The 12,863-nt window shown below is 46.5% G+C and overlaps 1 protein-coding gene across 1 annotated transcript in view; it reads left to right on the top strand.

Moving 5' to 3' along the window:
- LOC148014071 (RNA polymerase II C-terminal domain phosphatase-like 2) overlaps window positions 1–12,863 on the top strand; it is a 195,344-nt gene that overhangs the window by 74,712 nt on the left and 107,769 nt on the right. The window contains exons 6-7 of the mRNA XM_087666325.1: window positions 5,309–5,414; window positions 5,564–5,656. Of these exons, the coding sequence (XP_087522451.1) occupies window positions 5,309–5,414; window positions 5,564–5,656 (199 nt within the window). The remainder of the gene's footprint in view (window positions 1–5,308; window positions 5,415–5,563; window positions 5,657–12,863) is intronic.

Raw genomic sequence — 12,863 nt, 5'->3', positions numbered from 1 at the left:
ACCATTTCCCCCTCCAGCTTGAGATGCGGGCACAATCTATTGCACCTTTTGTGCAATTGCTGGATAGGCTCCCTTTACGTTTCAACTCCTCTTATTTGAAGCATTCAATTTTCCAGGGCTATATGCAGCAGTTGATTGAGAGGTTCTTATTGGACTTCGCCTCTGAGGGCTTGCCTTCATTTGCACGGCTGCTCTCTAATGTGCAGCGGGTTGCTCGACAGTATGGGATCCATCATGTCTCGCTTTGCCGCCGACGTCGACATGCAGCAGAAGACTTACTGGCTTTGGTCCGTTCCTTGCTTCTGGATTCCCCAGATGATGATTTTCTGCTGTCACTGGAGAGGCGGTTGGCCCATCTTATTCAAGTGTTTCAGTTGAAATCTTATCAACAGGCCAAGCTGCACAACTTGACTGACACATTGCAAGATAGTGCCTGCCAGTCTCATAAGTTCTTTCGCGCCTTGCATGCGTCTCCGGCTCGCGAAAATATGACCAGACTCCAGGATTCGGAAGGTCGCATGGTCACTGATCCGTAGACCATTGTCACTATGTGCAGAAACTATTTTATGGAACTTCTTGGTTCTTCTTCCTCGCCTTCTAGCCAGGTTACGCATGCCCGCTCGGTCTTCTATCATCTGGTCCGCCAGCAGGTTCCAGTTGATATGCAAGCCACTTTGGAGGCGGATATTTGCGAGGAAGAGGTTATGGATGTTTTGTTGCACCTGCCGAAGGATAAAAGTCCTGGCTGGGATGGTCTCACTAATGAATTCTTTCAGACCTCGGCCACGCAGTTGGTGAAGCCATTGGTGGTCATGTTTCAGCAGGTTTGGGAAACAGGGGTCATGCCCTCCTCATGGAAAGAAGGCCTTATCAAACTAAGTCCAAAGGTCCCTTCGCCGTCAAAGCTGCAACACTGGCGACCAATCTCTTTGATGGGCTCCATGTATAAAATCTACTCCAAAGTGCTGGCGAATCGGCTTCACAAGCACCTTCCAGCTATTGTGCATCCTCTCCAATATGGTTTCATTAAGGGCCGCAACATTCTGCATAATATCTTAAATGTGCAAATGGCTATTGACTATGCGCGGCACTCCCGTTAGGAAGTGGTATTGATTCAAGTGGACTTGGAAAAGGCATTTGATTATGTGGACTGGTCTTTCATTGCAGATCTCATGTCTGCTATGGGCTTTGGTACTCGGATGTCCCGATTGATCTACACCATTAGTGCTGCGGCTTCCTCCAGAGTTATGCTTAATGGTGGGGTTACAGAGCCATTTGTCCTTGCACGCTCGGTCAGACAGGGTTGTCCTTTGAGCCCTCTCTTCTTTGCCCTGGCGACTCACCCGGTCCTTTCAATGTTATCCTCCATGGCAGCCTCTGCTCAGCTGGCCGGGCTGTCTCTTCCGTTGGGTCAGCACTTCGTTAGCCAATCTTTGGCTGATGACACCTTTATGATTTTGCAGGCGGACAGGGACAACATTCGAAGGGCATTAGATGTTTGGACACTCTTTGGTCAGGCCTCTGGGCTTCGCATCAATGCCTTTAAGTCAGCCATTCTCAGTTGTACGGAGCTTGATTTACAGTCCTTAGGGTGGCAAGGCCAGGTGGTTTCCCGTGGCTCCATTGTCAGGCATCTTGGATACCCATTGGGGGTGGATGTACGGCCAAAAGACCTGCTGGAGTGGATTTCACAAAAACTGGCGGCGAAGTTTATGTATTGGAAGTCGCAAGCGTGGCCATTCCATGTCCGCCTCAAAGTGGCCCAGACAATCATGCTACCAATGGTAACGTATTTCCTGCCTTTGTTGCCATGGACGCCTACTACTTTGAAGCCTCTCACTCATCCCATCCGTTTCATGCTTTGGAAGAAGGATTCACTGCAGGCAGGCATTTCGTGGATTTCATGGTCACATGCATGTACCCCTAAGCGTATGGGTGGTGGAGCTATTTTGGATGCACACACTCATATGTTAGCTCTCCGTTGGTCCCTTTTTCGTGCCATGTGTGTGGATCATCACCCGTGGACCATTATAGCCCGTTATTTTCTTGAGGACAGCGGGCTCCGCCATGGTAACACACGGCTTCTGGCCTCCTGGTGGCATGTCCTTAATGCTGACTCTCTTTTTTCCAGTCCCTCTTCCTCTTTGTTACTGCACTTGGTCGGCTCTTGGAAAGTGGTGCTCCAAAAGGCCCGTTGGCACCCAGTAGGGGACCGCTTGCAGACTAACTCCTTTCAGCTGGAATTGTTGGCAGTATCGAGACTGCTTTCATGGGAAGATAAACATCAGCTCAGACCAAGATTTTATCGCATGGCCCGTTTAGGTGTGACGTCGGTTGCGGATGCTACCCTTGCCACTCGCAATGTCCTCGTATCGTTTCGGACTGCTAGGCGACTCTTCAAGATCCCGCGTGGATACCGTGATTTATGGGAACAGCTTTCGTCGGAGCTTCAGGGTAGGCAACCCTTTCCTGCCCTGGCTGTGGATCGCCCTTGGCAGGACTGGGACCTTGCAGGCCGGCTGGGTCTGGAAAAGGCCTCTACTAATCAGGTGTATCATCTTCTCATTCAAGATCACCAATGGCTGGGTGAGAAAGCTAATACTGTTTGGGGACTGGGGAAATCGCTGTCATGGTGGCAGAAAACGCTGATGGAGGGCTGGCTAAATAAGACACCTTTCAAATGCAAGGTCTTTCTTTGGCGGGTGATGATTGGTGGTCTTCCTCTTGCCTCGGCCCTTGCCAAGCGTCGCATCTCGAATGGCAATTGTTTCTTCTGTACCACACCGGCGGAATCGGCCCGACATCGTTTTCTCTCTTGCCCGCTCGCCAAGAATATCTGGTCACTCTTGCCGCACATTTGGCGCGCGGTGGTGGGGTCCTCGCTAACTCCTTTCGACTGGGTTTTTGTGCGCCCGAAGTATCCCACACCGCCACAGTTGCATGTGAAGATCTTATTTCACTTTTTCAGATATTGGGGATGCTGGCACATTTGGACCACGCTCAATGCTTTTCTCTTTGATTCGGCCTCTAATGTACCGCGACATATTGCCAGGCTTAAAGGGCTCTTGCATTGGCAGCTAGATCTCATCCGACACTCCGACTTGCTCCCTCGGGAGGATTTGCATCCGTGGCATATGGCAATTGCCTCTGGGTCGTTGCCATGATTGGTGTAACCTTTTTAGTGCATTAGTACGGGGATTCCCCACACGTTGGCCTAGGGCCCTCGTGTCTCTTGTAATCAGAAAAAAGAGAGAGAGAAAGAAAGAGAGAACCTCTTCACATGATGGCTTTGTGTCATCATGTATCTTGTAATCAAGTAATCTTGTATTTTTTTCGTAATTAATACAATTACCTTTTACGAAAAAGAGAGAGAGAGAGAGAGAGAGAGAGAGAGAGAGAGAGAGAGAGAGACCTTTTAGGAAAAAAAAAGAGAGAGAGAGAGAGAGATTGCCTAGACATGGCAGCAGAGAAGGGTGAGTTTTGTCATACAGAATTGTATGGATATGTACTGTATGGTACAGGCCCGTCTGTACTACGTATGAAAACAACTATGGGGGATGCCCACAACATGGCCTTTTATGGGAGATTTTTGGGCATTGGTTATATAGTCACAGCAAGATGCCTTTTTCCATAAGTAATTCTTTTTGGGGCTGTTTTTTTGGAGTTAAATTAGGATGAAATGCATGATAATTTTTTCTTAATCAAGCCCTTTAATTTTACTTGCCCAACAACTTCTACATATTGGGATCCTGACCATTAGCTAAGCTTTGCTAGAGAGTTTGGCCCCAAGAATTTTTGAGGGGAGTACCCAAGGTTATTCTAGTTTCATCTTATTCATTGGTCATATTTTGAGCTTTCTTTTGTTTCAGCATGCTGGGTGTCTTCATGCATGGCACTTTGGAGATCTTCAAAGGTCAGCTTTGGAGCTGTTAGCTGACTTATACAGACATGCAGGCACACTTTCTCCATTGCAAAACTTTTCTACAGGACTTGGAGTCTAATGAGATGGCCACAGACTACTGTGGAGGCTACATATGGAGCCTCATATGGTGGTACTTTCCACCTTGTAACTAGGATGAGCTCAATTCAGTGGTCTGGAGGGGGGAAGGGTGGGAAGTGGTTCAGGAGATTGTTGATGTATAAGCAAGGTCACCGTGCATACTGTCATAAGAGCCTCATACACTCCACATTGCAGTAGGTCTAGTGCTCTGAGACTAGGGGCCATTGTTTGAATGTTATTGTACATAGGCAAGATGGGTGTAGAGTAGCACCTTTGTGCTTTTATTTGTACTAAAGTCAGATCATCTTTCTTACAATTAGTATAGGTGGGTGGACTTGAAGAACGAATTTAAAGAGGCAACACTAGCAGAGTGATGGGCAAGATGGAGGGCTCAATAGGCTTCTTTAAGACTGAAAAGAGGCTTGGTGTTGATTGTGTGTGTTTGACCATGTCCATCTTAACATTTTGTCTTGTATGTGAGGGCAAAGACATGGGCTTCCTAGGGTGACATGACATGCTTCAAGGCACTGCTTGTAGGAGCCAATCTTCTTTGTAGTTGGCATCAATTAACTCTGCCAGTTGATTGCAGAAATGTTTGAAGGAGCTCCAGTGTGAAAGGATTGGTTCGCCATCTCTTCTGTCAATCTTCAAAGGAAGTTGAGACTTCTATAAAATTCTCCTCGCAAAATGTTAAGACTGGGGTGTTGTAATAGAAAAGCTAACACGGTTGTAATAGAAAAGCTAACTTACTCTGGACAGTACTTGTGCTGCCAACACCAAGGACTTAGTGTCCTGATCACACATCTTTAAGCACAATAATTTACAGCATCCTGTATGAGGACTGCACAGCTACACATTTCAAGAAACAAATGATTGAGGAAGAGATATTGCTCAATGTCATCCCTTGTACATTGTCACTGGAGGAGGAACACACAAGCAACTCTGATGTTACAAAACATATAGAATTTACTTAAACAGCAGTAACCTGAGAGAATAAGAATAACTTTATGCTTTTTTACCCTGCTATCTAAATCAGACACATATAACTCTTTCTCCTTTTTGCCCTGCAATCTAAATCAGACACACATACCAAATCCCAAAATCATGCATAGGCCTGATATATATATATAGTCAAACTGAAAATAGAAGCCATAATTATCAGTAATGCAATGGAAGATATTACATCTCAACTATATATGAGGTTCTGCTTTTCAGCTCTTTTGTAGATGCGAGCACTTTTAAGTGTGTATGTGCTTCAGTTCTTGGTATACATCACCTTTTTTGATCAAGTTTTTTTCTTGACTTTAGGGATTTTGATGAAGGCCTTTCTAAGAAGCTGACAGAGGTGGATTTTGATACGGATGTATCGACTCTTCCTGATCCACCAGTAGTCAGTAACTACTTGATGGTAGAGGTATGCAAACATTGTTAAACTGAATTTGTGATTATTACTCTGTCTGGTTGTTCAAGATTCGTGATTATCATGTCATAACTTTGCAGCATACAGTGGTGTGGCTGCATTCTACATTATGTTACTTATCATGGCTACTTCTTATCTTGCAGGAAGAATCAAACCCTACAGATGAGCTTGCCAATGGAGGTAAACATTTCCCAAATGGAATGGCAGATGCAGAGACTGAGAAGAGACTTACAGAAGTATGATTTGATATCTGATTAATTTAGCTTCTTAAGTAGTTCCTTTTGTGCTGAAGATAAGATACAGTTGAAAGGCTCACTTTCTATCATTGAATTGCGAAAGGAACATGTACTGGACTTTGTGTATATACTGATCTCATGGCCTTCACGCACAGCTGAATGTGATCATGTGACACACATTTATGACATGACAGGAACAACAGTTATCTTTTCTGCCTCAATGAGAGGTGGTGGCATGAGAGGAGGGCTCGTCACTTGCACTAGGGTTTTATCTCCCTTTTGGAGCTGTTGGTGTTAGAATTGCCATCTGAGTTATAATTTAAGGATGATTTGAAGCAGCCTCTTTTGAGTGGGTTCTGTGGCCTATTTTCTGTTCACTGTACATGGCAGCATGTACAGTTGATTTTCTGCTTCACAGAGGGTTTCAAGTTGGCTCTTGTAGTCTACATGCGATACATTCTTCTTGTAGTATTGATATGGAGTTCCTCGACCAATGCATTGGTGATGGTATGAAATTGTGGATTTGGATGTGGAAATACCGGGCTGAGGACTTTTATGATGGAGGAGGAGATGAAGTAGGCAAGTGCTGCAAACTACTGGTCAATCCTTTGTTCTCAGGCATTCCAGAGATCCCTGATCTGGGCTCTTGTTCACCTCAATGGGAGGGGTATGACACATTTCAATATATTCTTGTTCAAGCTAATAGTTTGATGAGTGAATATGTTCATGCAAATGAAGGGAAAGCAACGAGTTTAGTTGAATGAGAACATGCAGTAGCAGTTTTGGGGATCAACATTGTGTTGCAGCAAATTGCAACCTTTCATAAGAGGGCTGCCATCTTCTATTTCATAGGTCAGACTCCCCTCATTGCCCATATCCAGGCGTGGATAGAGGCACTACATCTGTGTCATGCTTTGCATAAGGATGTCGATAATGAACAGGTGCAGGCTGCTCTTGTGAGGAGTCATGATGGGCCCAAGGTGTGCTTCGAGGTCCTCTTTTGCACCTTGGATGCTCATGCTCAGATCATGTGACACATTTCTTTGTTTTTGAATGGACAAGTGGTTCATGTTGTTTCGTGCTGGCTCATGCAGGAATTCCAAGATGTTCTTAGGTAGGCTTGTCGTATTTTGGGGGAAGTGGTGAACTTCTCTTCACATCTATGGCGGCTCTTCCTCTAGTCGTGTGCTTGTTGGGACAGGTTTTGGTGGAGCCTCGCATGGCATTTCAAAATAGAAATAGATCTTGCTTGCTGTGGGATACAGGTTAACCTCGTTCCACCAAAATATTTTTTGGGGCTCTTGGTAACTTGCAAGCCTTGGTTTATGAGTTGAAATGAGGAACATTTGCTGGGCACTGGTTTAGGTGTGGTGAGTCGGGTCACTTTATCTGAGAATGCAACCGTGATCTTGAGGTGCTGCAACATCAAGTGGATTGTGAGGTAGTGGTGCCTATGCAAGTGCATGAGCCTTAGGTTTTGTCTCAGCAATAGTATGTGTCTCCAGTTGGGCCTCTTGGGAAAAATAGGTAAATAGATTTGCATAGTGTTAGACCTGAGGGTGAGCCTTGTCTTGCCTCTCAGGAACAAGCTCCAATGGAAGCTCCTTGGGTGTCTGTGGTGAAGTTCCATGGACATCAAGAATCCTATTTGAGTCCATTGCATCCACCCCATATCAATATACTCAAAGTTTTTAATGATGAGGCAAAGGATTTTATTCTAAGCATCAAGCATCTCATACGCTGTTGGTGGGCGTGGCAATAAAAATTCTCAAGATTTTGCTTTGCAGCCAGACACTTGAGGAAGATTGCTTGCTTCAAGGGATGCTCTTTGTAATCAACAGTAGTAGAATCATTCTCGGACAACAATTGTTGGTTTGTAGAGCACCAATCTTGTGGATGTCATTCAAAGTGAGATGGAGGTTCTAGGCAGGCAAGTCAGCAGATGCAAAAGGGAAAAGCACTACAGTAATAGTCTTAACTCGCCTGCATATTATGAAGCTAGCATTATGAAATGTAAAGGGTGTCTTGTCTAGTAGTAAATAATATAGGATGTGTTGAATTACTTTTGTTGGTAATTGTGATGTATTCTTTGCAGCGAAACACAAAAAACACTCAATGTTTGCTGTTGTCTATGTATATAAGAGTTGTATTGTTTTCTTCAGTGGTCATACTCCTTGTAGATCTGGGGTTATGTTTGCTGTATGTTCTTCATTGCAGTCATCATTCCTTCATTAGGATTTTTTTTTTTTTTTTGGTTGCAAATAAAGTGTGGCGAGTTACATTACTTCAGAAAAAAACCCCGAATACAAGGAAGTGCTCATGCTCAACAGACTAGAGCTGATGCAGAGTCACAGATATATCAAGTGTACAAGCCTCTCAAGGCAGTCTAGGGGGGATGGGGCAAGAAGCTATGGAGGGGGGGTGTATCGCCATTTGGGGCTGCCTGCCTGCATCACAAAAAACATGTCCTGGCTGCCCCAAGTGCACATGAAATGAAAACGGAGCTCCTGACGAGCTCGAGACTCGCCTTGCACCTGGTCCCATCGTCCGCGGAGGGAGTGGACGATGGAGTTCTAGAGCTTTGCTAAGGTCACCTGTGGACGGCCACTTTACAACAGGAGCATCTTTATCTTTTTCATTTTGCATTGGATTGGTCTTTGACACATCTGGCGGACACATAATGTATTTGTTTTTGATTTGGCTTGAGGTATCCCTGGTCATGTGGCCTCTTTTTGAGGATTATAATTATGGCAAATTAGCTCCATGGTTTTAGTAGCTGGTGTGATTCTCAAAGAGGTGGCTGTTGCATGGATGAATATGATCTACACCACTGCTATTACGCTTCCTTCTTGATCCCCCTCTTCCATTCTTGTAGCCTTGTGTTTTTTGTAGTCTTTTGGCTCCATGTGTTGTTTTCTAATGGCCTTTGAGTCAGCTTGGTTGGCCAATAGGTGACTTGTAAATATTTCAATTCATTAGTTCAAATTTATGAGTGAGAGAGAGAGAGAGAGAGAGAGAGAGAGAGAGAGAGAGAGAGAGAGAATTCCTCAGAATCGGTCCTATGCTCAGGTTGCCTCGGATTCGGTGGACTCTCAGGAAGTGGACTGGGAACATTTGCTGGAATTTGCAAACACCTTGCTTGGCGATTATGTTCAACATAATCAGGAAGCCTTCGCTGACTCTGCACCTGATGATGTGCTGGATGCCACAGTGGACCCAAAAACTGTCTTACGCTCCTTTTCGGTCTTCTATGATCGCGCTGTCATACTCTTCTTCACTGGGCGAATCCCGTTGATTTCCCGTATCCGCCAGTGGTTGCAACATCTGTTACAAGGGGAATGTGTTGAAGAGATTTTTGTTGGCTCCCGGGGTTTTTTTGAGGTCCTGCTGAAATCAGAAACGCACCGTGCTGCTCTTCTGTCTAAACTGCCTTTGTTTTTTGATCGCCGGTTGGTTCATGTGGTTCCATGGCGTCCAATGGCAGATTTCCAGCATCTGCTGCAACGTGAATGCCCGGTCTGGGTCGAGGTGGAAAACTGTCCGGCTGTTTATTGGCCATTATTGAAGGATGCTATGGCCGCTGTGGGCACTGTTCTGGTCCCTCCCAGTCTCCGGGCTGTCAATCGCAACCGCTTGTGTATGCTCTGGGACACTGCACGAAAAAGGCCTGCTTGGTTACGCCTCAATTGCTCTGGCATGCACCCATTACACTTTCGCTTGAAATGGGGCAATTTTGCAGGGCACTGCTTCTCCTGTGGACAGTTGGGGCACTTTATGGCCGAATGCCCGGAACAGCAACACACTTCCCAGGATGGCCATGCTGTGCCGCCCATGGAAGATATGGTGTGTGATGCCCCATCGCTGAATGCTACCCATCAGCCCCAAGCTTTGGCCAAAGGTAAACAACAAGTTGCGGGTCTGGATTCCAGCGCCACTAATTGGGTGGAAGTACGTGCAAAAAAAGGCAACAGGGTTGCTGCGGCCATGGAGAACAATGCGTCTACTACATCACAAGATTCCATGCGTACATACATGCGCAGGAAGGAAATGCAGTCTTCTGAGCGCTCGGCCCCTGCTATGATTTCCTCTGCCCCCCTTCATCAGCCCGCCAGGAAAATGTATTCGGATCGTTCAAAGGGGCCCTCTGCTAAGCTGGCATTTGATACCAGAGGTAATGTCATTACCCCCTGGGACCGTCGCTATCCCCGTTCCATCTCAAAGCCAGCAGATATGCCGTCTACTTCCAAATCTGGTCCGTAGAACTCTTTTGCAGTGTTGGCGGACTTCTTGGACGAGGGAGTTCTGGACATTCTCGCTGACAAGGTCAAAGCGAGGCAAGCAGTGCCTCGTACCTGATTTTGTTTTGAGTATACATGAAAATCGCCACGTGGAATGTGCGGGGAATTTGTTCTCGGCACAAGCAACATGCTATGTGGACTGTATTGCATGAAAATCAGTGGGATGTCCTGTGCGCTGTTGAGCACAAGAGTCACGATGAAGCCGGAAAAGTGGTAGATTGCCATGGTTTTAGATTGTTTTATGCTGGGTCACAGCCCATGCATTATTCGGGCGTGCTCATGATTGTCCATGACAAATATCAGCCTGTTCTAATTAAAAATGATGTTCATGGCCGTTTTTTGGTGATTGAAATTATATTCGAAGGGGAAATCTTATGGCTACTTGGCCTCTATGCTCCGAATGATTCCGTCTCTCGTCGGGCGCTTTGGCAGACTTTGCAGACCTCCTTGTCACTTGGCAGACGGGGCTTCTTCATGGGGGATTTCAATATGTGTGTGGATTCTTCCCAGTCCACGTCGCAACATTCGGTGATGGATACGCCGGAAAGTCGTATGTGGCAGGCGTTGGCTCTTCACGTTCTTAAGCAAGACCTTTGGTCCTGGCTACACCCGTCTGCTACAGGGTTTACTTTCCATTCTGCCCAGTATGCAACAACATGGTCGAGATTGGATCGTATATATATCATGCAGAATGATGATTTTCTTCCTGAGATGCTCGAAATCAAGGTGTTGCAGCAATATGCCTTGTCCGACCATTTCCCGCTGCAGCTGGAGCTGCTTGCACAACCCATTGCCCCGTTCAAGCAATTTCTGGGGAGACCCCCTTTGCGTTTCAATTCGTCTTACCTGAAGCATGCAATCTTTCAGGGCTATATGCAGCAATTGATTGACAGATTTCTCTTCGACTTCGCTTCTCAGGGCACTGCGGCATTTAAACGATTGCTTTCTAATGTGCAGCGGGTTGCTCGGCAGTATGGGATCCACCATGCCTCTCTTTGTCGGCAGCGTCGCAAGGCAGCCGAGGACATGCTGGCTTTGGTTCGTTCCCTGCTGGTGGACTCTCCGGATGATGCGTTTCTGCTAGCGCTGGCCATGCGGGTGGCGGATCTTCTTAAAGAATTTCAATTGCAATCATATCAGCAGGCCAAACTGCGACATCTGACAGATACGTTGCACGATAATGCATGTCAAACCCATAAGTTCTTCCGAGCTCTTCACGCCTCTCCTGCTAGGGAGAATATGACCAGACTCGAGGATGCAGAAGGTCACCTTATCATGGACCCGCAGACTATTGTGCATATGTGCAGGAATTATTTCCGTGACCTTCTCGGCACCACTTCGCCACCTTCAGATCAAATCGCCCAGGCCCGTTCGGGTTTTTATGACCTGGTCCGCAATCAGCTACCGCAGGACGTGCAAGCTATTATGGAGTCCGATATTTGTGAGGCAGAGGTATGGATGTCTTGTTACATTTGCCCAAGGATAAAAGCCCGGGTTGGGATGGCCTCACCAATGAGTTCTTTGAAGCTTTTGCTACCCAACTGGCGAAACCATTGCAGGCTTTGTTTCAGCAGGTGTGGCAAACCGGGATCATGCCTGCCTCATGGAAAGAAGGCCTTATTAAACTACTTCCAAAAGTCCCCTCGCCATCTAGGTTGACACAGTGGCGGCCCATTTCCTTGATGGGCTCAATGTACAAAATCTTTTCCAAAATAATGGCGAATCGACTTCACAAGCATCTCCCGGCCATTGTGCATCCTTTACAGTATGGTTTCATTAAGGGCCGAAATATTCTGCACAATGTATTGAATGCTCAACTAGCTATTGATTATGCACGGCATTCGAACCAGGAGGTAGTACTGATTCAACTGGACCTGGAAAAGGCTTTTGACTATCTGGATTGGTCTTTCGTTGCTGAACTTATGTCGGCTATGGGCTTTGGTCCCCGGATGTCTCGTCTTATCTACACCATTAGCGCGGCAGCGTCTTCGCGAGTCATGCTGAACGGAGGTGTTACCGAGCCATTTGTACTTGCCCGTTCTGTCAGACAAGGATGCCCTTTGAGCCCGCTATTCTTTGCCCTCGCGACACATCCAGTTCTTTCCATGTTATCCCATATGGTAGCCTCTTCTCAGTTGGCCGGTCTGTCGCTTCCTTCAGGACAGCACTTCATTAGCCAATCCCTGGCGGATGATACTTTTATGATTTTGCGTGCGGACAAGGACAACCTCAAGCGCGCATTGGATGTTTGGGGCATCTTTGGTCAAGCCTCCGGCCTTCGCATCAATGCGCTCAAATCAGCCATTCTTAGCTGCACGGAGTCGGATTTGCAGTCCTTGGACTGGCAGGGTCGGGTTATTCCTCGTGGCTCCATTGTCAGGCACCTTGGGTACCCTTTGGGTGTTGACGTTCCACCAAAGCAGCTTCTGCAGTGGATCTCTCAGAAAATGGAGGCTAAGTTTATGTATTGGAAATCTCAAGCCTGGCCCTTCCATATTCGTCTCAAAGTGGCCCAGACAATTATGTTGCCAATGTTGACATATTTTCTGCCACTATTGCCCTGGACTACTATGACTCTCAATGCGCTTACTCAGTCTATTCGCTTCATGCTATGGAAGAAGGACTCATTGCATGCAGGTATTTCCTGGATTTCTTGGTCGCATGCCTGCACCCCCAAACGCATGGGTGGCGGAGCTATCTTAGACGCCCAAACTCACATGCAGGCACTTCGCTGGTCTCTCTTCCGCGCCATGTGTTTGGATCATCATCCATGGGTCGATATAGCCCGTTATTTTCTTGAGAGCCATGGGCTTCTACATGGCAATACCCAAATCCAGACTTCTTGGTGGCATGTTCTTAATGCTGATTCGAGGTTCTCCAGTTCTTCTTCGTCGCTGCTTAATCATTTG

Source organism: Lygodium microphyllum, chromosome 25 (genome assembly GCF_053477565.2).
Source record: "Lygodium microphyllum isolate KBCC chromosome 25, Lygodium_microphyllum_v1.1.10, whole genome shotgun sequence".
In the NCBI taxonomy this organism is placed as follows: domain Eukaryota; kingdom Viridiplantae; phylum Streptophyta; class Polypodiopsida; order Schizaeales; family Lygodiaceae; genus Lygodium; species Lygodium microphyllum.
The sequence above is the reverse complement of the archived record's forward strand: the minus strand, read 5'-3'. Positions and strand labels throughout refer to the sequence as shown.